Source organism: Rhamphochromis sp. 'chilingali', assembly GCF_963969265.1.
Source record: "Rhamphochromis sp. 'chilingali' genome assembly, chromosome: 7".
Lineage (NCBI taxonomy): Eukaryota > Metazoa > Chordata > Actinopteri > Cichliformes > Cichlidae > Rhamphochromis > Rhamphochromis sp. 'chilingali'.
The window spans coordinates 113,892-141,827 of record NC_137934.1 but is presented as its reverse complement, the minus strand read 5'-3'; the positions used below and the strand labels follow the sequence as shown (position 1 = coordinate 141,827).

The window sequence follows — 27,936 nt, the reverse complement described above, 5'->3', positions numbered from 1 at the left end:
GTCCCTGTCCGCCCGAACATCTGGCATCTTTTGCTGCTGTCTCCATCGATATCGCTATCTCTAATGCACGGTGCAAAGTGAGGTTATCCTCTGTGAGAAGTCGTTTCTGTGTGCCTTCATTGTTCATGCCACAGACGAAACGGTCTCTCAGCGCATCTGACAGCCCCTCCCCGAACTGACAGTGTTCCGACAGCCGCCGGAGTTTCGCGATGTACTCCGATGTGGACTCATTCTTTAGTTGATTTCGTTTATGAAATCGGAAAGGTTTCGGCTATAACCAATGGCTTCGGTTGGAAATGTTTTTGGAGCACTTCTGTGATCTCCTTGAAACGTTTGTCAGCTGGTTTGATCGGTGTGATGAGGCTGCGCAACAAGTTGTATGTTTTCGCTCCCATCACACTCAGTAACACAGCAACTTTCCTCTCATCCTCTACTTTGTTAGCCCGACAATACTGTTCAACTCTCTCAACATATGTTGTCCAAGCCTCTGTGCCATTATCAAAAACGTCCATTTGTCCAACGCCTCCTGACATTTTCTCGGTATTTTTATAAGCGTCCTTCACTTAAAAGAATTGATGTTACTCCTCTCTTTAGCCAGGCAGGTGAGCTAGCATCCACACGGAGGGTTAGTTGTTTTGGCCCTAACCTTTTTCGTGTCTTTTTGGCCACTTTCACAAGGATTTCCCCCTCTCTGTCGTCCAATGCACATCGGGGATCCGTTTTAATCCTCGTCGCCAGTCTGTTATATTCTCTCTTATAACTTAACTGGTAAGTAACGACGCCTTCTTTAGTTGTAGTGATTTACTTTAATAACCAGTCTAAGGAAAGGCGCAGGCATATCAATGCGCACATACACCACACTTTGTGTTCTCTACTATGTAACAGAAAGTAGTACCACAAACTATAAACTGATTTTACTAAATACATAACAGTATCGATACTGTGTCGACACAGTGTTGCTGTTTTGCTCCATACTGACACCTGCTGGACCTTAAATATCATTGCAGGCAACTTACTTGAGACTCACAACAGACACTGATTCAATGACCTAGTCATACTTGTTTACACTGTAAGGTATTGTACTTTCCATGGAATCATTTTATATCTTTTACATTTCAAATATTGTGAATGACATTAAGTGAAAATTAAAATGAAAGTATTGTGAATATAATATTACCCATTTAAATGTAATCGACTCAGAGTTTAAGAAAAATAAGTTTATTCAATGTTTTTGCATTCAGTCTATTGTGTTTTTTTGACACCATTTCCCCAGCTTTGGAAAACTCAGAGGCATAAATGAAGCTGGGGTACACAAAAACTGTAAAGCCAGGTGGAAAAGGTTCGGATGTCTTCCTTTTCCCCCAGTATGTTAAAGGATCCTCTGATCTTGGAATGTTTCTCTCCGACACTCTCCACAATACTAAGGGGTTGGCAGTCTTTTATAATAAAATTCAGGACTGCCTGGTCCAGAACAGTCTTCCTAGATGTTTGATTTCAAAATAATAAAACACATTTTAATAAAAAAAAAAAAAGATGATAAAGCTGTTCAGTGTCAGTATAGGCCTACCTGTGTTCATTCTCGGTGTGTTTATCTCCTCATCTTCATGTTTGGCTCTGTAATGCCTTAACACTGAGGAGGTGCTTTTGTTTGTGTAAGAAATGCAGAACAGATGCGACATTTAACCTGCATAAAATAAAATAAATAATTTACACTGCAGGTCACATTGCTGTTTTTTCTATTCTGATAGATCACACTGAAACAAAGACAGACTAACTATTTGCAGTTAAAAGATCAAAATGATCCCCCGCAGCAGAAACATTTCTTTTTCTTTCGGGCTCCATTTTGTTATGGAGAGATGTGTATTTTTTTTTATCTTTGCGAGAGTAAATTTGTGTTTTTTTGGTGGCGACTCATTCCGTTGGCAGATGCGGATGCGGTACCTTTTAAACACAGTTTGGCGCGTTGGCAATGAGCGATACAGCGGCTGTATCGATCACGTGACTTTTTCTTAAAGCGACGCACGCACCGATACAGGTTTCACTCTGTGAGCTTGATACATGCGTCGGTGGGTACAGGTGATCAACCACTTCTCCAAAGCTTCTGGCCTACAGCTGAATATTAATAAATGCGAAATTCTAGCTCTGCATGAGTGTCCCCTGCAAGCAATAAATAATATACACATCAAAAAAGAGGTGAAGTATCTGTGAAGTATTTGGAATACTTGCTGAGAATGCAGATTTTGACCTGTTGATTAGGACGTTTTTGTTTATGGGAAAAATTTTTATTCACAAATGCAGATACTTTAAAGCTAAACCATGTATAAACAGATGGCTGAATGACTTTAACTTTCCCTGGCGGGTCGCGGAGTATGGGGGTCACTTGCCCCTCCCTTCCTTCCCTCCCCATCTCCAGCTGCCTCCCTCTTCCCGCTCCACCACAACCACCCACACATGCAGGGCCTTGGAGTAGGGGTATGTCACCAGGGTGCAGAGGAGGCTACCCCCCCTCTGTCCCCTTCTGGCTGCCTCTGCCTCAATTTTATCCCACAACTTAGACATTCACATTACTCACACTCTCATTACACATACATATAGGACCTTGGGGGTGGGCACGCTACACGGACTCCAAAAGACCATCAGGGTGTACACCTCACCCCTGGCGTCGTTGCCCACCTCTCAATTTTGAATACACGTAGACATTGAGGGCTAGCAGGAGGGACTATGCGCTTACCTGCTGCTCTCTGGCAGGTAGCTCCAAGCCCTCCTGGGTTTTAAATGCACCTTAGAACACACATGCATCAACACTACAATGAGTGGGTGGAGGGAGGTTTGGAGTCTTCTCTCACCCCCGTTCTCTGCGGCCTGCTGGAGCAGGGGGGCTAGGAGGAGGAGTTGGCCGTCCGACTGCGGTCTGGAGTGTGGGGCCTCCCTGCTGCTGCGGAGTCGGGGCGGTCTGCCTCTCCCCACCGCAGGGAAAAGGGTAACACCACCTGGGTCTGGGTGCAGTTCCCCCCTCCAGGGGCAAGGGTACCTAGACCCGGTTCGTAGAGTACGCTTGGGGAGTGTGATCGTGTGTACAGCGTCTCTTTATGTCTGTCTCCACGTTGGTTGAGTGTGGAGTAAGTGCATATGAGAGCATGAGGGTGGGAATGGATGTTTGTATCTGTGTGTGCCTGTATGTCTGTGTCTATATGTCAGGTTGGGTATCAGACGCCACCTCTCTGGGGACATCTCAGGCCCTCCAAGGTTTGGAGGCCTATCTTCCCCCACCACCACTTCCCCTGCCAGTGGCGGACTCCCTCAGACATCGGTGCGTTGGTGGTTCTTTGTGTCTGGGGATGGGCGTCCAGGTACACACCGGCTCACTCCTTGGCGGCCGCTTGTCGGGGCCTGGAGCCTGGGGCTCGCTCGGGCCACTTCAGAGGTGGGGTGCCCCCGGCCTCTCGGCCTGGGGCTCGGTCACTCAGGCACGGCTGTCTGCCGGCGGAGCTCACGGGCGCGTCACTGCAACTCCCCCTGGTTTCTGCTCCGCGGCTGCTGAGTGAGCCCTCATCTGGGACTCTCCTCAGCTCTTTCTGGGACAGTGGCGCGGCTGCCCCTCTGTTGGTCTTCCTTGGTCTCTTGTGTTCTGGGGGCCTCTGGATGTCTGGAGTTTTGATCTCCTCCATACCTGCTTCATGCCCTGGAGGACGGGGCTGTGGCCCCCCCACACCCTCTAGCAGATCATTACATGAAGGAACCTTTTAAAAAAACAAGCGCGTCCATGCTCACAGGTGTACACACGGGTGATCACACCCACAAACTACACCCTTTTTGGCTCCTACCTCAAAGCACACTGTGTTCTGTTGATCTTATGTGCTGCACAATAATGTTTAATATTTAGTATTTACTGTCATATTCCCATATATCATTGTGATGCTGTTTATTCTATTACTCTTGTTCTCTTCTGCTTGTTTTCTTTTTTCTTTCTCAGCAGGTGATCCAGGTGATTGATATATGCATTTTTTTTCCTGCCCATTCTGTTGGTTTTTGTTTTTTTGCCCTTCTCCCCCGTCCCTCTTCTCAGCTGTTTCTCTTTCCCTCTTTCTTTCTCCCCTTCTTTCCCCCAGTCAAGTCTGTCCCATATTTAGCAAGTGAAAATAAAATAAACAATAAAAGGTGAATCAAATGGACCATTACGGCAAGGCTGGGATGGTCAATTTGGTAAAGTAAATCCATTGGGCATCTTTCTTTGCCTTTAGACAATAATTCTGATGGCAAAAGAGCCAAACGGGACAGGCAAGAGGAAAAAAAAAAGAAAAAAAGAAAAAAAAATCAGCTTTATTTCAATTTTGAGGGATAAAATTTATATTTGAGTTTGATGGTTCTGTTGTCTTTGTGATTACAGGAGCTGCCTTCAGATTCAGACCTCAGCAACACCCAGTGACAGCAGACAGATCATCCAACATCAGAATCAGAATCAGAATCAGAAAGGGGTTTATTGCCAAATGTTGAGCAGGTTTACAACATTAGGAAATTGCTGCGGTGCTTCAGTGCAAACATAGTGTCATAAATAGCACTTAAATAGACATGAAAAAACATGTTCACATGTTAACTGCAAAATGAACCGATGACAACAGTACAAAGGTCAAAGTACCACACGTGCTGTAGTGAAAACTGCAGCTGTTTTTGTCATGGTCCTGGGTCGTGTGACCCAGTGTTTTGTGTTTAGTCTATTTTGATGTTTATTGATTGTTTAGGTTCATTAAGGTAGTCCAGCCATTTGTATATATCACCCTTGCATTACGTCTCCCTTGCCCTTCGTGTGTTTATGTCTGTGCGTCTTGTACTGTCAAGTTCATGCTGTCAGTATTGTCACCTCCCCCTGTACTACATCTCCCCGGTTCATGTCTCATGTTTCCTGTTTTACTTTGAAGGCCTGCATTCACTGTCAGTGTATTCAGTTTCACTCCTCCTGTCCTGTCGTTAAGTTCATGTGTGTCAGCTGCGTTCCCATGTGTGGCCACTTCCCCTGATCATCCCTCATGTGTATTTAGTCTCTGTGTTTCTTACAGTCTGTGTCGCGTCGTCTGTGTTCCCACCCCCCGTGTTTCCATGCCCGGTCTGTTGTATTCTAAGTCATAGCCTTACCTTAGTTCATTCCCAGTTTAGGTTTCTGTTTAGTTATTGCTTTTGTGCTGCCCTTATTCTTGTTTGTTTCTCTTGTGTTACCAGCCACAATAAAAGGCTCGCCTTCTGTTAAAGCTCACTCCCGTCTGCTCACTTGTGTACGCACCTGGGTCCATTACACGCATTCTCCACTCGGTTCGTCACAGCGGACCGTGACAGTTTTATTGATAAAGTTCCATCCATCCATCTTCATCTGCTTTATCCGAGGCCGGGTCGTGGGGGCAGCAGCCTAAGCAGAGAAGCCCAGACCTCCCTCTCCCCAGCCACCTCCTCCAGCTTATCCGGGGGAACACCAAGGCGTTCCCAGGCCAGCCGAGAGATATAATCTCCCCAGCGTGTCCTGGGTCTGCCCCGGGGCCTCCTCCCGGTGGGACATGCCTGGAACACCTCATCCAGGAGGCACCCAGGGGGCATCCTGCTCAGATGCCCGAACCACCTCAGCTGGCTCCTTTCGATGTGGAGGAGCAGCGGCTCTACTCTGAGCCCCTCCCGGATGGCCGACCTTCTCACCCTATCTCTAAGGGAGAGGCCAGCCACCCTTCGGAGGAAGCCCATTTCCGCCGCTTGTATCCGTGATCTCGTTCTTTCGGTCACTACCCACAGCTCGTGACCATAGGTGAGGGTAGGGACGTAGATCGACCGGTAAATTGAGAGCTTCGCTTTTACACTCAGCTCCCTCTTCACCACGACGGACCGGTGCAGCGTCCGCATTACTGCAGCCCCAATCCGTCTACTGAGAATATTTCATGTTTTTTTCTTAGACATTTAAAAGAAGAACAACTCCAAACACCATTTAATAAAAGATATATTTTATTTTCTTGGTGCAACCCAGTCACTGCACTAGTCACTTCACTTTCATCTCATTGGCATTCCACAATAAAATTCACTCGAGAGAATCAATAAAACCACAACGATCAGCGAAACAGCATTCCTCAGAGGTTATGTTGCACATGAACCCACAAGTTGGAGCTCCACACAGGAGCCGACACATTAGCTTATTCTACTTGCTGAAGACTTGTGACATCAGGCTGTTTATTCTAGCTTCTGCCATAAGTGGAGATCAGATAAATATGATTTAGGTAATCTAGAGAGGAAGCAGCTGTTACCAGAATAATGACATTTTAAGAGAGCTTTACACATATATTCATTTAAATATCCCAGCAGAGTGGGATCCAAATGAATCTGTCCTTATTTCCCATTGGGTTATACAAATATAAACTTCACTTACTTTGCAGATCTTTAAATAACCTTCTTTAGTTAATATAGTTACTGATTTAATCATGAGGCCCAAGAATGGAGCTCAAGTATGATAGCGGTGTGCGTTGCTTATCTTAGCTGAAAAAACATTATAGACAGAGGCAATCTGATGTCTGTAATGAACTCATTTAAATTTTTATTCACCATCTGATGTTTGCTCATTTTCAATTAGAGTTTGGAAATTTTATTTTCTAAAAATGTAAAGTTAAAAGTCTGAGGACAGACAATGCTGCAAACAAGACAGCGTAACACTGCCTGTGTGATTTTTGATGATGGACACAATGTATCAGAGAATACAATCATATCATTGTTACACTTATACCACTGAACAATGTACAAGGAACCAGTCAAGCCAAAACTTCCTTCTGCTGCAGAGAAGTTCAGAGTTAGCAGTCTGAAAGTCCCCAGCTGCTGGAGGGCAGGAGCCATAAACTGTAACAGCAGAAATGGGACTACTTTTGTGTCCCGTGGATACAATATCAGAGCATCAAGACACTGTTTCAGCAAAGAGCTCCTCTGCTGAATTTCAGAGTTGCTCAGAGTTAAATGTGCCTGATTGATTCCAACTCCAAAGCCACATTGTACTACCACTCATTTTAAAATAATAAGTAATCAATAAAAACTTTGCTGAGACGCTTCATTTTGAATTGATAAAGAACAACAATCCAAATGACAGCACGTTCCAAGAGTTTGTGTGAGTTGGTTTGCTGTGATACTGACGGAGATGGAAATCATTGCTGGCTGGGATTTGGAATTTTCAGAAGCTGGAAGTTACCAACATCATAAATGTTTTGCTCTGAGGCTTACCAACAGTTAGGTTACACTTGGTCTTGATTTGAGATTTGTCTTCAATATTAATTCATGCAAAAGCATAAAAATAATCGATACACCTCCGTTTATGGGCATTGATTCACAAAAATGTCTTTGTGTGAAGTGTAGGTGTCTTATGTCAGGTTGGGACATGGTTTGTTTGCATGAAACAGTGGGCTCTGATGTTCTCCGTGTCCATGAGCTGAAAGAACCCCAAAGCAAACAGGTGACTTCTGAACCTACATCATTTTATTATTCATACCTTAGGGTCAGGAAAATACCTGCCCACTCGTTCCCTTCATTAAATCTGCACACTTTTATTGCATTAATGTAAATATGTGAATCATTTTCAAAGGCAGAGCACAGAGCTCAGGAAGATCTCTGATTAAGTGCCTTAAAGAAAATGAAACGCAAATGTTGAAAACAGATATGCATGTTGAAGAAAAGCTGATGCAGACTGGTAATGCACAGAGCTCTTACCAGCTTCTCTTTGTATCCTTCAGGAAAGGCTTTGGGCCTGTAGTTGGGGGCCAGTCTCTTTGAAGGCCCGAGAGGTTCACCCTACTTCTTTTCTCTCCTACCCATCGTCGTAACAGACTAAGTTTATTCAACAGTCTTAATGGGTGGTGTTTGGGCTCCAGAGCAAGTGTTTGTCCCACTGTGTCGTGTCACTGGCACCAGTCTACACAGCCCCTGTCAGTCTCCTCTCCAGTCGGTCCAGCTTGGCAAGGTTTTCCTTCAGAAGTTTGGAACCTGGACTGAGAAGGAGGGCGCGTTGGTAGTACATCCTGGCAGCTGCATAATCTCCCTAAACAAACACACACATATTACAAATCTGATTTCACATTAGACCTGCCTGCTGCCGCTGAGCTCTGCCATTAGGTTGAGGTCATTTTGAGTTGGGTTTAAATCTGCCTGACCTGGATCAAAATCACAGCACAACACGACACTGTTTTTGCTAGCAGCTTATGTGTAGTTCAGCTTCACAGCTGTTGCACATGTTTCCATGACCTTTTTGAGACAGAAGGGGGTGAGTGATCACCATGAATGGGGTGAAATAAATGGACGTGCGGTTTGGGCTCAAACTGGTGGATGGGTCCAACAAGGCCCATTTCCCAAGGACAGCTGTTGGTTTCTGTCAGCCTCTAACATGGTTTCTGTAGTGGAAGACTTGGGCAGTACGAGCCAGCAGACATCTTGGGCAACCACCCCAGTAGTGATTTAGAGAGTGAGGTAGAGTGGACAGAACTTTATATAGCACAAACATCACAGTACATGCTGATGCTCGCAGATGTCGGACACATGTAAAGTTTGTCAGGAGTGTTCAGTTGTATTGTCAGATTTTAAATGTGTCTTTTCTACCTTGATGTGCTGAATTCCTCCCATGTTCATCCAGGCCTGTGATTGGTCTGGTTTGAGCTCAACAGCGAGCTTGTAACTCTGGTGATAGAGAAGAGGACTCAGTTATCTCTGGGGGCAAATCTCAGGTAAACACATATTATTTTGTTATAATGCAACCAGGTACAAACCTTGCAGCTTTGTACCTGGTTGCTTCAGTTGCTTTCTGAAAATTACTCAAAGGCTCACTGGTAAATTTACCAACTGATAGCAGCAGCTACAACTCTGGGTTTTCCATTCACAACATTTTCAACAGCAGAAGTGGGACCGGACTCAATATGTCTTGATGCATGCTCAATCATCCAGGTGAGTAAATCCCAAACGGTCGACTCTGTTCATCTAGACCATCCAGATGAACAGAATCGACCAGACTTAATAGTTAGTTGGTCAGCTGGTGTAGGTTGCGGTTACACCTAAGCCACATAACCCACAGCAACACATGCTAAAGGTTCACTACTGGGTTCAGATCTGGAGAGTTGGGCTCCTGAACTTCTCTGAACTCAATTTGTAAGATCTGACCATTCAAAAAAGACACAAATTTTGATGGAGCGCTGTAATCAAATCTCTGCCATTGGTTTCAATAACTTATTGAGTCCAGTTTGACTCCATGACATTATCTGGCTAGAAGAGACCTTTAGAGATGGTCATGAAGGGATCCATATGGTCAGAAACAACACTCATCAGTCAGGAAGACAAACATGTTTTAACTATAATTTGTGACATATCACATGATATGCCAACCTTTATACCATTTTATAAAGTGTTGTTGTATTTAGGTGATTATGTTTCAGCTCGGCAGCATCCTGGAGATCCTGTGACTTCAATTCAATTCAATTCAATTTATTTATACAGATCACAACAACAGTAGCCTCAAAGCGCTTTATATTGTACAGTAGATCGTACAATAATAGATTCAGAGAAAAGCCCAACAATCATATGACCCCCTATGAGCAAGCACTTTGGTGACAGTGGGAAGGAAAAACTCCCTTTTAACAGGAAGAAACCTCCAGCAGAACCAGGCTCAGGGAGGGGCGGGGCCATCTGCTGTGATTGATTGGGGAGAGAGAAGTAAGACAGGATAAAGACCTGCTGTGGAAGAGAGACAGAGGTTAATAACAGATATGATTCAATGCAGAGAGGTCTGTTAACACATAGTGAGTGAGAAAGGTGACTGGAAAGGAAAAACTCAATGCATCATGGGAATCCCCGGCAGCCTACGTCTATTGCAGCATAATTAAGGGAGGATTCAGGGTCACCTGGTCCAGCCCTAACTATATGCTTTAGCAAAAAGGAAAGTTTGAAGCCTAATCTTGAAAGTAGAGATAGTGTCTGTCTCCCGAATCCAAACTGGAAGCTGGTTCCACAGAAGAGGGGCCTGAAAACTGAAGGCTCTGCCTCCCATTCTACTTTTAAATACTCTAGGAACAACAAGTAGGCCTGCAGAGCGAGAGCGAAGTGCTCTAATAGGGTGATATGGTACTACAAGGTCATTAAGATAAGATGGGGCCTTCAGTTTTAGAATACAACAGGCAGTAAGAGATTAAAATTATAATATTATAAACCAGTGCGTTTGATTGAAAGTGTAAAATTCAAACTGCTTCTCAGGCTGTTAGCCTCACATTGGCTTCTTTAGACACTGTGCTGATGCTGTGAAATAAAACATCCCACGTGCACAGACATGGCCTTCTTTGAAGCTTCAGTGACCTCAGATGACCCCCACCCCTGTTTCTTCCAGTCTCTTTTTCAGTCCATCAGCGTTTCTGGCAGAATCATCAGTCTCTTGCAGTTCTGTTTGCTTTCTCTCCTCTCAAGCCTCCTCAGAAAGTCATTTCAAGTTTCCTGTATCCTCCACAAATTTCCTTTGCAGATTGCATCTCAACCATCGGTCTCGGATGACTTCTTGTGAGTGTGCCAGCAATTCTGAATGGGTGGAACTTCCACAGTGGGAGGAAGGCCAGCAGGCAGGGACAAGCCTGCCTGACTTTAATCACATTAATGACCTGATTCCTTTCAGTTCACTTTCTGCTGAATTTCCAGAGATTGCTCAACTTTACAAAAACAAGAACAAAAAAACGAAACCTCGATGTATACCCGAGTTCAACGCTATGTTCACTCCAAAGAAGACTCCATCTTTCTCTGTGTCATCTCTGTTGATGTGTGGCATGTGCAATAAATATATGATGCCAAGAGAGATCAGAGGAAAGACACAGGAGAGCCTGATGAATCTGCACTTAATAACTGAGGAAATTAAGCAAAAATAACAGCAAAAAAAACCTCTTGAATGACTTTGGGCGGACCGTGCATCGTACCGTGCACCTTTGTTGTGAGAGCAGTTACAAATGCTATGCACATTGTAGAGAATGAAGTTTAAGCACACAGCACAGCATATTTTGGACATAGGTTTTACATCATTCCCTACTGATAAAGATTTCCACCATTGCAATTAAATTTAAAACTACACTGATAATTAATAGATAAACAATAACAATTAAGTCACAGAAAAGTTGCTGTTTTTTCATTATCCACTCAGAAATGTCTATTTTTCACAGTGGATCCACAGCATGGGGAGAAAAGGACATTTTCTGAGCAGGATTTTTTCTGTCATTTTACACATTTATTTATTTAGGCTGGAAGATCAAAGTGCACCCGGTGGAAGTGCGGTGCAGGGGCTTTGTTGCCAGTACAACAGCAAAGCTGCTTAGAGAGAATGGGATCAGAGGACAGGCGCAACGGCAGGCTATAAGAGAACTAGCTGACACTGCTGAGAGGACCAGTCACTGGCTATGGTTAAAAAGGGCTGACATCACTTGGGCAGCTAAGGCAGTCAGCTAACCGCGAGAGAAAAGAAAATACTCTGCTCTTCTCCCCTCTGCTCTTCTTCCCTTTTTGGGAGGCAGTGGGGAGGTAGAGCGTACAGCCCGATCCGGCGGGGAGGTGTAGGAAGCCAGATCGGGCGCCCCACTTCCGGCTCTCCGCTCTGCTCTCTCCTATCTTGCTAAAATAGCAGTTTAGCCAGAGGTTAGGTTATGCTTTGTGCTGTTAGCTGCTTATTAAAAAGCACTAGTTACCATCTAGTACTGTTAGTGAATAAACCTCCTCTGTCAGAAACCTCTAAAAGCTCCCTTTTTCCTTTTACATCTCACCCTTGGTCAATATGGAACGCCAGGACTGCCATAATGAATTAATTAAATACACCATTAAATAATTAATTAAATGTGGCAATAATGAATTAAAATCGGAAATAATTAATTACGTAAATATTTACGACACATGTAATTGATTAATTATTGACACATTTAATTAATTATTGACATATTTATTTAATTAATGACATAATTAATTATTAACATATTTAATTAATTAATAACACATTTAAATAATTATTGACAGTTTTAATTCATTATTTAATGATTTATTTATTTAATTCATTTTGGCACTTTTGTCCCCTTCATCTCTCCCCTTGAAATAATTTTATCTGTCAGCCTCACCCATCAAACTAAGTGGGCGGGGTTAACGCTGCCATGCAGCTTCTCTAACATTTGATTGGTTGCCGTGCAAAATAAGTCAAGACAGGTCGATCCTAGATAATCGATTGCTTGTGTAGACTTGGGGCAGCCAGGTATCCCAGAATGCATTTCAAATCACAGGCCGCAATGGTGGTGGTGTAGTTTTAAAATACCCCGTTTTTCTGTCACCAACTACACTTTTAACAGTGTTTTAGCCGCGAATGTCGCGCCGTAATCTTCACACGTCTGGTCAGGTTGTCAACATAGAGCACGTTTGCAAAAGTGCTCAGATGTTTTCAGAGATGTCACTCGCTCTGCTAACAGTCAGCTGACAGAGTGCACCGAGCTCACAGCCCCGGTGTTCCAGCTTAACTGTTTGTTTTTTTTTTTTAGTTTTTTATAGTTTGGTTTTTTTGTTTGTTTGTTTGTTTTGTTTTGTTTTGTTTTTTTTTGGGGGGGGAGGGTACGTTAACCGGTTTGTTTATTCCACTCTCCGTGTTCCACATGTTGCATTCGCAGATTCTCATTTTCACCGAACGATCGTCTCTTTCCGCCTGGTCTTGTGTCTCTGTGCTTCTGTAACATAAAGAACGAGCTGACATTTTTCTCACGACACCAGCGATCAGCTCAACAGGCCCTAAGTTTACCTGCATGCATCCTCCTCCTCATCTGTCAGTTGTTTAACACTTGCTGCTAATTCAAGAAACACGCCCACGTTACCTGGTGATAGTCACAGTTTAACTGGGCAGCCGGTGCTCGATATAAAGCAATGTCAGCGCATTTTTCTGCACAAGATAAGTAAATATAGTGTTTTCCCCGAGCGCAGAGCTGCTGGAGCTCGTTTCCCAACAGAGCATTTTATAGGCGAACAGCTTCATCAGCGGCTGATGTCCGATCACTGGCACAGCTTTGAAACCTCACCTGAGTTTTAGCTCTCAGTGGTTAAACGCTGGACTTAATTCACTCAGGTTTTGTCTGTCGGGTCACGTTTACTTCGCTGTTTTATTTACAACTGAGCAAATCGGTTTGGCTGAGGTTAAAGTTACGTTTCAGAACTGCACAGTTTTACAGACGTTTAATGGTTCACATGTGTTAGACTGAACCATTCGCTTTTCTTTATCTGGTGTGTTTTGGATTTAACAGTGAATTTTGAGAGTAAACTGACTTATAAAATGTTTTAAAGAAAGAGAAGAGAAGGCGCATTTCCACCGAGAGGAGCAGAGTTTGCAACAGCGTGTTCATCATGCAGACTGCAACCTGGACAGAAATATTATATCATCTGTTTTTTAATAGTTATTCAACTGTATTCTAAGCACCAGCTGTCTGTTAGAATTTTTAGAGTTTACTTAACTAAAATAAATGAGGTTAACATATAATTTGTGTGATTTTTTTTCTCCTTTTTTTTTTTGCTTTTTCGGTCATGTTATGTTTACCTGTCAAAGGCTTGTTACAAACTATGAAACACATCGTGCAGACTTCTGGATGTTAGACGAAAACTAATACTGCTCATGAATGAGACTAAAGGCAGGAAGGTGTCCTTTAAAACTAAACATGTTAATAGGACCTCCCTGTTTATATCATAGTTTATGATATAGCACGTGTATTTCAGTAATAGCCTACTGATTTCAGTGTAGTGGTGAACAGTCACACAGCTCACGTGGGCGTTATCTGTGATACTCCTTAACTATAATTTATCCAAGTTAACTTCAGTTAACCATTCAGACGGTTCTTTTGCAATGACAAGCATAAACACTCATGTTGCTGGTAGGTTTCCGCTGTGCCAGCTGTTTACATTACAGCTGCTTATGCAGTAACCATGGTAACCACGGACTCTGAGCGGCTGGATCGACGGAGGTCAGACAACAATTTTACATGTATGATCTTAAAACAGGACACAGCCACTATACGTGCTGGCCTCATATCAAATGTGAACGCAGACTGAGTCTATGTTTGACGTTTTTTATATCTAATCTTCCTTTTCAAACATTTAAACAACAGCGAGTCTGCAGCTGAGGGAATACAAACTCAAACTGTCCGAACAGGTTTGTTAATTTTGTGATTTATTAAATGTATAACTGTTATTCTAATCTGCTGCTGAGTCTCTTACGCTGATGAAAATGCAGAAAACACAGATCACACCTGTTCAACCAATCACTTTCATTCCACTTTGATCTGCGACAAACTGACGCTTCATCTCTGTTACAGTGTTGCGTTAGACTGCTATATTTTTGTGTTCTTTATGCTGTAGATTTTCACGTCTCTGGAATAGTTGGCAGTAATACGGATGATTTCCTGTAAAATCATATAGATATGAGCCGTGACATATTCATAGATGGCTGTTAGATAGTCAGCTGGGAAACTCTGTGTTAACTCATGGAGCTGAGGATATCGTGGATATGCTGACCTCGCTCCGTGGTGTACAGGGCCGTTTACCCTCATGATTAATATTCACAATAAAAATATTAGCCGAACATCATGAAGTCTGTATGTGTTTCATAGTGTCGAACAACCTTTGTACAGTTAAAGCCAGCAGTTACTACATGACGGAAACACCAACGTTATTTCTTTTATGCGTTTATACACAGGTCACGTTGATTACTGAACAAAAACCCAAAGATCAGATGTTAAACAGGTTTATTTGCTCTCTCTCCTCCTCAAACATGTTTTTAATGTTAGTTATAATTCAGAATTGGCGACTGAAACACGTAGGACACATAAGAACATCAGGAAATAAAACTCCGATAAATATAACCTCAGTAAAAAAAGTCAGTGTCAGCGGGGGTTATTACAGCTGTGTACCAGGCCTGCGCTTTGCCAGTGGCAATAACAGCTCGATTGCTTGCGAGGCGAGCGGGTCTATCCCACGCTTTGCCGTCAGACTGGGCAGACATCTCCGAAATCATTGAAGCACTTTTGCAAAGAGGCTGTATCTTGACAAACCGACCAGACACATGAAGATTAAACCACTACATTCTCGGCTAAAAAAATATTAAAACGGTATTTGGTGACACACAAACAGGGTTTTTCAAAGTTCAGTTCTGTTAGCTGCCACATGCCGGTTGTTGTGTGCTAAAACCAATGGCCACCAGGCCAAAGCAATGGTTTTGACTCGATCAGCGTTAACCCCGCCCCCTGAGTTTGATGGGTGAGGTTGACAGATAAAATGGGTGAGACCTGGTGAGACCAGAAGGAGTCAACTGTGCCAAAATGAATTAATTAAATACACCATTAAATAATTATTTAAATGTGGCAATAATTAATTAAAATGTAAAATAAATAAATAATTAATTAAATGTGTAAATAATTAATTCATTACATGTGTCGTAAATATTTATGTAATTAATTATTTCCAATTTTAATTAATTATTGCCACATTTAATTAATTATTTAATGGTGTATTTAATTAATTCATTATGGCAGTCCTGGCGTTCCATAGGGTCAACACACATTCATATGATGATGTTACCAGGCCTCTGGAGAACTCAAAGACATGCTGATGAGGTCATTTAGCCATTTGAATCAGCTGTGTTGGACCAAGGACACATCTAAAACCTGCAGGACACCGGCCCTCGATTCGCCACCCCTGCTGTAGTGGGAGGAAAAACACTCTACAAGACAACTTGATTTCGCTTTGATTTGTGAGTCTAAAAAACAGTTTTGCTGATCAAATTTAGTGATTTGTTGTAAATATCTTGAGAAGATTAGCCCAGACCAGAAAAATACTTTGTTTAAAAGTAAAAGTAAAAGTGACTGAGTTAGCATTAAGCACAGTTGCAGACCATGTAATTTTGTACCTGGCATCGTTTCTTACATTCAGGGTTCATACACCTTTTTCGGGGTCAAATTCAAGCACTTTTTAAGGACTTCCAGCTTTTCCAGCCCCCCCCCCCACCAAAAAAAAGAATGCATGTTTCAATTCGCATCACCTCAGTAAGACCATATGAAAAGACAGTTATTTGTGGTGAATGAAATACAGTTACACTTTCCAGCACTTTTAAGCACCACATCTTGAATTCAAGCACTTTTCAAAACCTTGAAAAGACAACATTAAAATTCAAGCATTTTCAAGGATTTCAAACACCCATACGAACCCTGTACATTACTGTTTGCATCACAGAATCAAACACAGACAGAGAGTCATCATTAGCAGCTACAGAAAATCCATGTTGCTTACAGGAAGAAAAAGAGAGAAAAATATGAGAGGGGAAAGATGATAAGTCTGTGTGTGACAGAGAGTGCAGATTGTAGTACCTCAAAGGCTCGGTCCAGCTGGTTCATCTCTCTGAGCTGGTTCCCTTTGGAAAAATATAGCTCTGCTCTCACTGTCAGGTCACTGGGATTCTGCTGCAGGGCCTTGTCCAAAGCCTCCAGAGCCTGGAACACACACACACACACACACACACACACACACACACACACACACACACTGCAGGTGAACAGACCTGTCGAACTCTACATGCTAGTCTGACTGTATGTGTGTGTAGGCTCTCAGTCAAATGTGGCAGTCTAAGGAGCTTGGAAAGAAAAACATCTGGACATCTTCAAGTTTCTTGAAGATGTTTGATGCAAGATGTTAGTGGGGATTAAAGTGCTCGGAAGGGGATCTCAAAACTGCATTGTAGGAGGCACTTGGTGTTGTAAGCCACCCCCTCTGTTCAAACATAGTCAATCACACTCCTTTTTTAAACCATGTGAACATTGGCATCCTTGAAAGAGTGACCGTTATCCTTTAAATGCAGACGTAGAGGTCTGAGCACTGCTCGCTGCATTACACAGCATACTCTGTTTCTGTTTGGGCTTGCTTTATGTGTGTGTTCCCTTTCTTTCCCTTCTGGCTTAGAGGGAACATTTTCTTCCCGGTGTTGTAGGGTCCTGATTACTCCAAGTTTGTGTTCCCGAGGATGGTGGGAGTCAAAGAGGAGATACTGGTCTGTGTGTGTTGGCTTTAGGTAAACGTCAATGTTGAGGTTTCCATGAACAGTGAAGGCATCAAAGTTTTTAAGAAAGTGCTATTACTATTTTGCTTGTAAATTAATAACTTCACCTGCAGTTTCTCAGTTCTTCTTTCTTGCTTGGTAAGAGAAATCTAGTCTTATCTAAGCTTGAACAAGTGCATTAGTATCAGGTTCAATGTCTGAGGTGAAAACGTTAAGTATAATCACAACAGCAAATGCTTCTTTTTTGTTTTTGCTTTGTTTTTTTAAATCAGTGTATATTAACATGGCAGAGTCTACCAACGACTCTTTGATAAACTCTCTATGAGAGAAAATGTTACTGTTATGGTAAATGGTAAATGGCCTGTATTTGTATAGTGCTTTTCTAGTCCCTAAGGACTAAAAGCGCTTTACACGTTCAGTCATCCACCCATTCACACACACATTCACACACTGGTGATGGCAAGCTACATTGTAGCCACAGCCACCCTGGGGCGCACTGACAGAGGCGAGGCTGCCGGACACTGGCGCCACCGGGCCCTCTGACCACCACCAGTAGGCAACGGGTGAAGTGTCTTACCCAAGGACACAACGACCGAGACTGTCGGAGCCGGGGCTCGAACCGGCAACCTTCCGATTACAAGACGAACTGCCAACTCTTGAGCCACGATCGCCTGTTATTTTGGGGCAGATTTTTGTAAGAAATTACAACTGAATCCTAATTTCCCATTGGCCTCATGGGATGGTCAGGGAGATGAGGATGATTTAGAATGCATAACAGCGTCTTACCCATATGTTAGGAGGTTTTTCTCCTACACATACACATCTACATACATATAAACTTACGTTCAGTCTTGTACTGTATATAAATAAGATTCTCTACCACCTTGGTTTGTGCAAGGCATACATTCATGTATCATCATTCAACACACGAATCATTACACTCCAGACTTGACTGATTGGTAAGATGTGCCGAAGGAGTGGCTGTTGCTGGGTTGTCTGCCAGACTGGAGGAGTCTTCCCAGCACCTCCAGTCTACATGTAGGGATGGGTACCGGTAAACGGTAGTAACCAGACCGAAAAGCAGCGCACATTTCGGTGCTTTATTTCGGTGGTTCTTTTTTTTTTTCCCCTGAGATGTCATACACTTTGGATTCTAGCCAATCATTTTACCTTTCCAAGGATAGTAGGCGGGCCCAGGTACATACGTTCTTTTAGAGCAGAGCTACAGATTAAAAATGCCCAAGGCGAAGTGGTCAAAAGTCTGGCTGTACTTCACAGCAAAAGATGCAAACTCAGCAGCCTGCAACAAGTGCTTTAAGGTGATACTGTGATGCTGTCAAAGGAGGTAACACCTCGAATCTGATGAAACGCCTGGCGACGCATAGCGTTTTTTTAAAAGCCAAGAAATGTGCTGTGTTTGATAGCTTGCTGTGAGACCTCACACCGAGCACATCTACTGCGGGTGTGGTGCCTGTTATCGGACCCGGAGTTAGCAACATCCCCCAAGAACCCGAAGAGGAGAGTCCTGGCCCCTAGCCCTGCCAGTGTAGCAGAAATGATGAGGATGATGATGCAGCAGCAGCCGTTCTTCTCTGCGTGAGTAGCTTCATGTTGTTCGTGTGTAATTTACGCTGAGTAGGCTAACCACGTTATTACATTAATGCATGTAAGGTGAACTAGCAAACACCGTCGTAGTTACATGCGGCTGCCTTCTTGTTTGATGGCAGGTACTCCCTTCACCCTGGCCAAAAATGACCAAAGAAAAAGTGGAAAACAGCTAAACATGAGAGGTTTTTGGACAAAGTTTGTGTTTTTTCCATTGTTTAAGCACTGCTTCCAGACAAGAGTGATACCATATATGCCCTATAGCTGCAGAAAAGGCTAACATTGTTATCTTTTTACAAAAAAACAGCTACACATGAGAGGTTTTTGGACAAAGTTTGTGTTCTCCATTCTTTAAGCACCAGTTCGAGCACCGTTTAAGCACCGGCACAGTTTCAAAAGTACCGGTTTGGCACCGGTATCGGATAAAACCTAAACAATACCTAACCCTATCTACATGTCAAAGAATTCTTAGGCAAGATACCAATGCATCCTTGCAGGAGTCCACTCTGCAGGTGGGGGAGAGACATAGGAAAGGTGGAGAATAAACTTAACCTGGGTGTCTGTTGCCTTGTGTAGTATGGGAGACGATTGAATGTTGGGGTGGGTACAGTTTCCTCTGCGGTGGGGTAGGGTGGGCTGCCCCGGGTCCTGTGGGGCTTGGCAGTGCTACCGTAGGCCCCGGTCTGGATGGACCTGGGCTCCCTTGCCTTGGTGGGTACCAGAGGACGGGGGTGCCTACTGGGGCCAGCGGGGGAGCTGGCCCTAGGGAGGGGCATCCTCCCCTCCCTCCTTTTCCTCCCCATCCCTGGCTACCTCCCTCTTCCCGCTCCACCACACTCACCCACACAGGTAGGGCCTTGGGGTGCGGGTGTGTCACCAGGGTGCAGGGGAGACATTCCCCCCCCTCTGTCCCCTTCTGGCCACCTGTGCCTCAATTTTATCTCACAACTTAGACATCCACATTACTTACACTCTCATAACACACACATATATATAGGGCCTTGAGGGTGGGCACGTTAACGGCGTCCAGTGGACGGTCTGTATACTCAAACCTACCTCTGGCACCGGTGCCCACCTCTCAATTTTAAATCCATGTAGACATTGAGGGTTCTCGGGAGGGGCCGTGCTGACACCTGCTGCTCTCTGGCAGCAGCAGCACCATGCTCTCCCTTGTTTTAAATGCACTTTAAACAACACGCAGCAACACTACACATGAGCGGGGGGAGGGAGGTATGGGGTCTTCACACACCCCCGTTCTCTGCTAGCCATCGGGGCGGGGGGGCTGGGAGGAGATGTTGGCTGTCCGATTGGCCTCCCTGCTGCTGCGGAGCCTGGGACGGTCTGCTTGCCTCCACCCCGGGGGGAAGGGTAACATCTCTTGGGTCTGGGTTCTGTCTCCCCCTCTGGGGGCGAGGGTACCTGGACCCGGGGTATAGAGCATGTTTGGGGAGTGTGATTGTGTGTACATGTCCAATCCTTACGTTGGGTGAGTGCTGAGTGTTTGTATATGTGTGCATGAGGGTGGGAATGCATGTTTGTGTCTGTGTGTGCCTGTTTGTCTGTGTCTATATGTCAGGTCGGGTCTTAGACTCCACCTCTCTGGGAACTCCCAGGCCCTATCTCACCTCACCACACTCCCTGCCGGTGACTGATGCCCTCAGGGGTCGGTGCATTGGTGGTTCTTGGTGTCTGGGGCTGGGCACTCAGGTATGTACCGGCTCACTCCCGGTGGCTACCTGGCGGGGCCTGGCGCCTGTTGCTCAGTCAGGCCTCCTCCGGGGTGCGGGGGGCCCTCGGGCCTCCGGCCTCTGGGCCTGCGGCTCGGTTCACTCTGACACAGCTGGCTGCCGGCAGAGCCGGCGGGCACGCCGGTGCAGCCCCGTCTAGCTTCTGCTCGGTGGCTACTGGGTGATGCCTCGTCTGGGGATCCTCAGCCCTTCCCATGAGGGTGGCACGGATGCCCTCCGGTGGTCCTCCTTGGGCTCTCGCACTCTGGGGCCTCTGGATGTCTGGGGCCTGGATCTCCTCCATGCCTGCTTCATGCCCTGGGGGGCGGGGCTATGGCTCTCTACATCCTCTTGCAGACCATTACATGTGGAAACCATTTGAATACAAGCGCGCTGATCCACACAGGTATGCACACGGGTGTTCACTGTTCGTAGACTTAAATTACACCTTTCTTGGCTGCTACTTCAAAGCACATTGTGCGCTGTCTGTCCTGCATGCTGCACAACATTGAATATTTAGTATTTACTGCTGTTTACACTTAGCTAGATTAATGCGATGGTGTTGTGTTTAGTATGTTGCTTTGGTTTTTTTTGCTTGTTTTCTATTCTTCTTCTCTCAAAAGGTGATCCAGGAGATTTTATTTTTTCTCCCCCCCTTTCTCACTGTCCCTCTCCCCTTCTGTTTTTCTTTTCCTTCCTCTTTCTTTCTCCCTTTCCTATCCCTGACTCATGTCTGTCCCGTCTGTAACAATTGAAAATAAAATAAAATAAATAATAAAAACAAAGGTCGATCAAATGGACCAATACGGCAATGCCACGATGATCCATTTGGCAAAATAAATCCATTGGGTATCCTTGTTGGTCTTCAGACAACAATTCTGACGGCTAAAGAACCAAATGGGACAGGCAAAAAAAAAAAAAAGATACCAATGCATCGGAGTGTCAGTGGATACAAGTGTCCTGATGACTCTTGTATGAATATTTTTGAGAGTGATTGCAGCTTGTACTAAAAAGTGCTTTGAGTGCTCAGTTGGAGTAGAAAGGCGCCATATAACTACCAGTCCATTTACCATCTCTTCTGTCAAACTGGGTCATAAACACTGACGGCCGTACACGCTGCTGGTGCTAACACAACAGATTCAGAAAGATCATTAGCAGTTGCTCTTATGTAAAGCAGACGCGATACCTACCTCTGTGTAGTTGCCACGCTTGCTGTAGATTGCAGACAGGAGGCGGTAACATTCTATGCAGTTGCCTTTTCTGGATATGACATCGAGCATCATCTTCTCTGCCTCTTTGGTACGACCAGCCATTGCTAAAACCTGAGCCTGAAACATACATAGAGAGTTTTTGTGTGAAACAAGTTATGGTTAGCACGTGGTCTCCTTTCCAACTAACGCACAAGAAACTAAATGCTATTCTTAGTAAGTCTGAGTATGTATGCCTACTCACGAGAGCCAGCCAGATGTCGGTGCTCTCCGGTTGCAGGGCCACAGCTTCTCTGTACACCTGCAAAGCCTCCTCGTAGCGACCTGTGTTGTAGTATAATGCTCCAAGTGGTGTCAGAATGTCCACCTTCCTTGTCACCTGCAGTGCCCTTCATACAAAGGTCAAAGGTCATGGTTTTCAATGGAGGGGATTAGAGACTCAATGGTAGACAGACTGGCATCTGAAAACAACTGTATTAAACCTCATTTACCCATTCACACATAATTCAAGAAAGCACTTTATTCTATGCATTTTAACCTTTTTTACTAATGGTTGGATGGATATCAGGGTTTCTGTGCAGGGGACTCGGACCTGTACATGACCCACTATATATACAAACTTGTTGTAAACCCTGGAGTACTTCATCTGAATGTCACAACTTTAAAGGGTCCCAGAAAGACGCCAGCTTTTTGATCCCCATAAGAAGATTATTCTCTTAACCCATCCTAAATATTAGGACCAGTGGGAACCTCCAGTTTTTAATTCCAGTTATAGGTCTATGCCTCGGTTAAGGACTCAAAGTTCCTCAAAGAAATCCTTGCATGAAGCAAAATTCAATTCAATTTCAATTTTATTCAAACAATGACAAAACACAACAACAGCAGGTGCCTCAAAGCAAAGTGATAACAACTGAGCAATCGTGCTTAAAAGTGTTTCAGTAATTTGATTGCCAATATCAATTTAATTTCTGGGTTCAGACTAGGACTGGGCGATATATCGAGTTTTTAAATATATCGATATGAGATGTGAGATGTGACAATATCGTTTATATCGATATAGTCTATGTTACGTTATAATTATACTTGTGGAGCTGCAAGTTTGCCTCTCTTTCGTCCATTTTTATTTTTAGCACCTGGCGACTCTTTTTGGCTTCTCATCCGTAAATACTCTGCATTTTTCACGTGATTCAGTTTATTTTAAAGAGTCTCAACAGGATCTTCAGCTTTATTGTGAAAGGTTAATATGCAAAACAAACAAGCAGACGGCGGAGCCATGCCATTGTTTTACTGTCGTTGTTGCTAACGGCAACACATAAAAACAGGCGCTTGTCCGTCCGTAGTGTGGTTATATTACATATAAGAGAAAGAGAACTTTAACAAATTAATAAAGCCACTACAGTGACCATCAAAACGATAAAAAAATATTCCCGTAAACAGTTTATTTTGCGACACCACGAAACAAACGACAGCGTAAAATGAAACGATAGACGTTTTTATATCGTCATCCGATATATATATCGTTATATCGAGCAGCCCTATGCTCAGCGTCTGTTAGTTTACATTTTGACTGCACAATTGTGAGCTTTTTGTTATGGACAAAAACAACATTGTTTTATTTTATTTATGGAGCATTATTATTTAATAAATGCTGATAATTTATTTCTGAGTAATTTTTTCTTGTACATCTGCGCTGTATGTTAATAAAAGTGCCCGTGTGAGATCTGGGACACAGCTTTGGCGAAGAACTCTCTTTTTGTTCTTACTTTATGGCTTTAAAAAAATATCGAGATATATATCATATATCACCATCCAGCTAAAGAATATCGAGATATGAATTTTGGGCCATATTGCCCAGTCCTAGTTCAGACCACAAGAACAACCCGCAGAAAGAGGAGTCTCTCTCTGTCTGTGCTTCACTCCATGCTATGTCTCTCTCTGCTGTCTGGTATTCCAGCACGCAGTGTAACTAAACTGATTTATTTTGACACATATCTTTTCCCAGAACAAGTGTATGAACAGAGAGACGCATAAAAAGGCTCAGCAGGATCGCCCTGAAGTGCACTCACACATAGACTTTAACTATGTTGTCGTTTCTTCCTTTGAAAGAGAACAAAGGCATTAAACCTGTCGCTCCAAGTGTCCCACTTTTGAAGAAATTTCTTCCTGCTTCGTCATTCGAGCTGGAGTTTATCATCTGTCCCATCCATTTTCCACAGACACTGACTGATGCCGTGCACAAGAAAAAAACCCCTCTAACCTGTTACTCAAACTGCTGTTTGGGAGGGGGAGGCCAGCAGCAGGAAAATGACTGGGAGGGTGATGTAAATCCATAGTTTATGCAATCGTTTTCACACCTTACCTCATGTGATTAGGTAGAGGACCAATAGGGCGTCCAGGCCCCTCTTAGGGACACACACCCATAGGGCTTAAAATCTGGAACTGTTCACCAGTTGCTCTCAGAGCTGAAGAAGCTCCTTGAAATGAAACTTAAAGTAGTCCAGACGCTTTTCTTTCTAAGCTCCTGGATGACTGAGAACCTTCACAGACATATTCTCTACAGAAAGGGGAATTTCACTGGTCTGTCCCAGTTAAGGTGAAAGTGGGCTGTATGTGGCCCGCGAAATGAGTTTGATGGCCCAGTCTACACAATGAGCCAAGATGTCATCTAGGAAACATCTAGAACACCCAAAAGTTTGTGCTTGGATTCTATTTGGTGATTTCAGTGTCCCTGGTAACTTTTCTGGTTTGAGTTTCTAGTATTCAGTGTGAGAGTTTTTCTCAGCAAATAAAACTTCTGCTTTGAGTTTACCTTTACACGTACAAGTCCTGCATTTGGGCCTGCCACAGCACAAACCTCAACAGATACTGATCCAAAAACAGCTGCCCTCACAGGTGATATGTTACATAGCAAAGGGGGACTGGATATCGGCATGAAACAACACTCAACAACTTCAGGAAAAGCATTTTGGAAAAAGAAACGTGCTTCGATGACTCTTCATCATTCATTTGTATGACCTGGAATTTATAGATACAGAGCAATATTGGTGGAGGCAGCTACAGTTGTAGCCACAGCTGCCCTGGGGCAGACTGACAGAAGGCTGCCATATCGCGCCATCGGCCCCTCTGGCCATCACCAGTAGGCGGTAGGTGAAGTGTCTTGCCCAAGGACACAACGACCAGGACAGAGAGAGCAGGGGATTGGTTACAAGTATTCTAGCACGATGTGTAAGTAAACTGATTTCTTTTGACACATTTCTTTTCCCAGAACAAGATTAGAGAAATGTATAAATGTCACGGTCCTGGGTCGGTGACAGTGTTTTGAATTTCGTACTATTAGTGATCTTCGATTTTCATCGTGGCTTATGACTGCTAGTGTTTTGGTTTCTGTTTTGTATTTCTAGATGATCTCTAGTTCTTAGGTTTTGGTTCCTGTGCCCCTCATGTTTAGTGTAGGTTTAGTTCTGTCATGTTTATTTTCTTGTTCCCTAGTCAGTCGTGTTTCATCTTGCAGTTTGTTACTCCTGTCCCTGTGCTCCGTGTTCCCTTTGTTCAGGGTCTAGTCCGGATTGGATTTTTGCTTCTATTATCCTTTTTACTACAGTGCAATAAAGATGCCTCTTTTAGTTTATCATTCTGTCTCCGGGGCCTGCGTTTGGGTCCTACATCGTGCCTGCCACAGCACACCATGACAATAAAAAGGCTCGACAGGATCGCCCTGACGAGCACTGGCAAAGACTTTTGCTCCTTTTCACGAGAAGAAATGTGTTAAACTCGCCACTCTGAGTGTCTAATCATATGAGAGAGTTTTTCTGACAGGAGCTGAACAACAGAGTTTTGTAAGGCTCTGTCGAGTGTATTCCTGTCGTGCACTGAGGATTCTATTATTTTTGGATCCTGTCAATTCTGAATGTTCTGAACATGTATGTGAAACTCATTTTTAGCCACACGGCAGCACAGATAGGTACTTTTGCTGACAGATACTTTTGTTCTTCTTAGAAAAACTATTTTGCTCACCTTTTGTACCAAGACTCAGCTTCTTTATTCTCATTGGACGATCGGAGCAGACGGCCCAGGTTTACCATGGCTACGTAATGTGCCGGTTTGAGTCGCACAGCTTGCTGGTAGTGAGCAGCTGCCCGCTGTCCTTCTCCTGGGGGAAACGAAAGTGTAAGAATGAATGAAAAGAGGGAGGAAAGGAAAGAAGTGTTATGGGGAGGAGTGAATTAAAGAGCACGCTGGTGTGTCACTTCCTATCAGTGAAGAACATTGGCATTGTATTAATTTGCAACCCCATCAGCAGCCGCAAACTACCGTAAACAATTTCAGTTGCTGCAATGACATTTCTGCAAAATGGACTTTGATGTAGGGTGTCTTTTGAATTTAACCCTCTGTAGGTTGATAATTTTTTTATTTCCATCGAACAATCTCCAAAAGTTGATTCTGTTCATCTGGTCGTAGCGTTTTCAGTGGTACAGTACATTTGCATAATGACTGAAACTAGCACCTCCAAGCTCATTGTTCCTTTAGTGGGCTGGTTTCAGTCATTGTGCTGTACTGTTTATAAGACTGGGGAAAACTTCAGTCAGCTGAGACTGAAGAAGCCACTTGGATGAGTGATGAAACATTTCTCCCACTGAAAATGTCCAGATCAACAGAATCAACCTTTGGAGATTTACTTACCTGATTGAGAATGCATTGAGACGTCCATCAAACAATGTTTTTTGAGCAGTCTATAAGCATATACTTTGTGAAAAAGGGCAAAACAGTCAAAATATTGACCAGTACAAGTAGCTCTCTGTCCATGTTTTTCTTTCTCAGTCCCTCTTTTATTTCCATTCTGTTCTCTTTCTGTTAATACATATGCAAAATATGCGGTATAATATATGGTAATGCTCAGCCATTATGTTACCACATTGTCCCTAGCATTTGACAGACTCGGGTCTGTTTTTTAGCACAAACTTTTATTTTGGAGAGATAATCTCATACAATTCTTCCACTGAGTGGACCCAGAGTGTCAAGGGGCTCGGTCCGTGACCCAGCATTTTTGAGTTTTTTTGTATTTTTATTGCTTATTATATATTGATATAATGTTAAGTTCTAATATCATAATTAGTTTGTCTTCATTGGGTTTTTGCCTAGTTTATGTTTCTTCTGTGTCTCCTTATTTACTAGTCTTCCTGTCCTCTGAGTGGTTTGTTTTACTTTAAGTTACAGTGGCTTGGAAAAGTATTCGGCCCCCTTGAACTTTTCCACATTTTGTCACATTACAGCCACAAACATGAATCAATTTTATTGGAATTCCAGGTGAAAGACCAACACAAAGTGGTGCACACGTGAGAAGTGGAACGAAAATCAGACATGATTCCAAACATTTTTTACAAATAAATAACTGCAAAGTGGGGTGTGTGTAATTATTCAGCCCCCTGAGTCGTAGAACCACCTTTTGCTGCAGTTACAGCTGCCAGTCTTTTAGGGTCTGTCTCTACCAGCTTTGCACATCTACAGACTGAAATCCTTGCCCATTCTTCTTTGCAAAACAGCTCCAGCTCAGTCAGATTAGTCGTTACCCTTGTATCTAAGTCCTCTGCGTCCCTCTGTTAAGTGTCAGGTCGTCTGCTCGCCTCATGTCTATGGATTTTTCATGTTTTGTCAAGTCTGCGTTTTTCATGCTTCTGTTCAGGTTCATGTCACAGTTTTCTTGTCTTGTTCTAGCTGTTCCCAGTTTAGGTTTATTATTCTTTGCCTCAGTTCGCCTTTGCCTTTGTTTTTGTTATCACCCTAAATAAACGGTTTGCCTTATGTTACACTTTGAGGTATGAACCCACTTTTGGGTCCACACCTCAAACACCCCCAGGTGCTCCGCCGTGACATAGAGGTGCTTTATATATGTATTTTTCGTTTTTCTTCCACCAGTTTAATATTTGATTACCAAAGGGCCAAATACTTACATTCATTTTTTGAAATTGTTGCTAAATGTGAATTTCTCTGGGGTGTTAATCAGAAGCCCACTCAAATTTTGATACAGTATAGATTATTATATTAAGGCTCAGTTCTCTGGCTGTGGGTTCATTTTTAAAATTCTGAAAGGAAGAAAAATGAAGTCCTTTAAAACAGGCTTATATATGGTCAGTGTTTGAATCTTTTAGTTAAAGTAAGCCTGCGTTTGGAAAACTGGAAGGTTCAACTCACCCGTATCCACCAGAAACACGCCGTAGTTGTTATGCAGGTCGGAGCTGTCGGGACAGTTCTCTATACCTTTTAAATAAACTTCATTGGCTTCAGAAAAGCGTTTCTGTGGGAGAACAAAGAACAATCAGAA

General features: G+C 43.5%; 1 protein-coding gene across 3 annotated transcripts in view; it reads right to left on the bottom strand.

Moving 5' to 3' along the window:
- Window positions 1-5,987: 5,987 nt before the first annotated feature.
- Window positions 5,988-27,936, bottom strand: part of tmtc1 (transmembrane O-mannosyltransferase targeting cadherins 1) — a 91,878-nt gene continuing 69,929 nt past the window's right edge. For all 3 annotated transcript variants that reach the window (XM_080886318.1, XM_080886316.1, XM_080886317.1), the window contains 7 exons: window positions 27,807-27,909; window positions 25,632-25,767; window positions 21,862-22,006; window positions 21,600-21,737; window positions 16,392-16,514; window positions 8,599-8,676; window positions 5,988-8,044 (listed from right to left, as the gene is read on the bottom strand). In XM_080886318.1, the coding sequence (XP_080742444.1) occupies window positions 7,919-8,044; window positions 8,599-8,676; window positions 16,392-16,514; window positions 21,600-21,737; window positions 21,862-22,006; window positions 25,632-25,767; window positions 27,807-27,909 (849 nt within the window). In that variant the 3' untranslated portion in view covers window positions 5,988-7,918. The remainder of the gene's footprint in view (window positions 8,045-8,598; window positions 8,677-16,391; window positions 16,515-21,599; window positions 21,738-21,861; window positions 22,007-25,631; window positions 25,768-27,806; window positions 27,910-27,936) is intronic.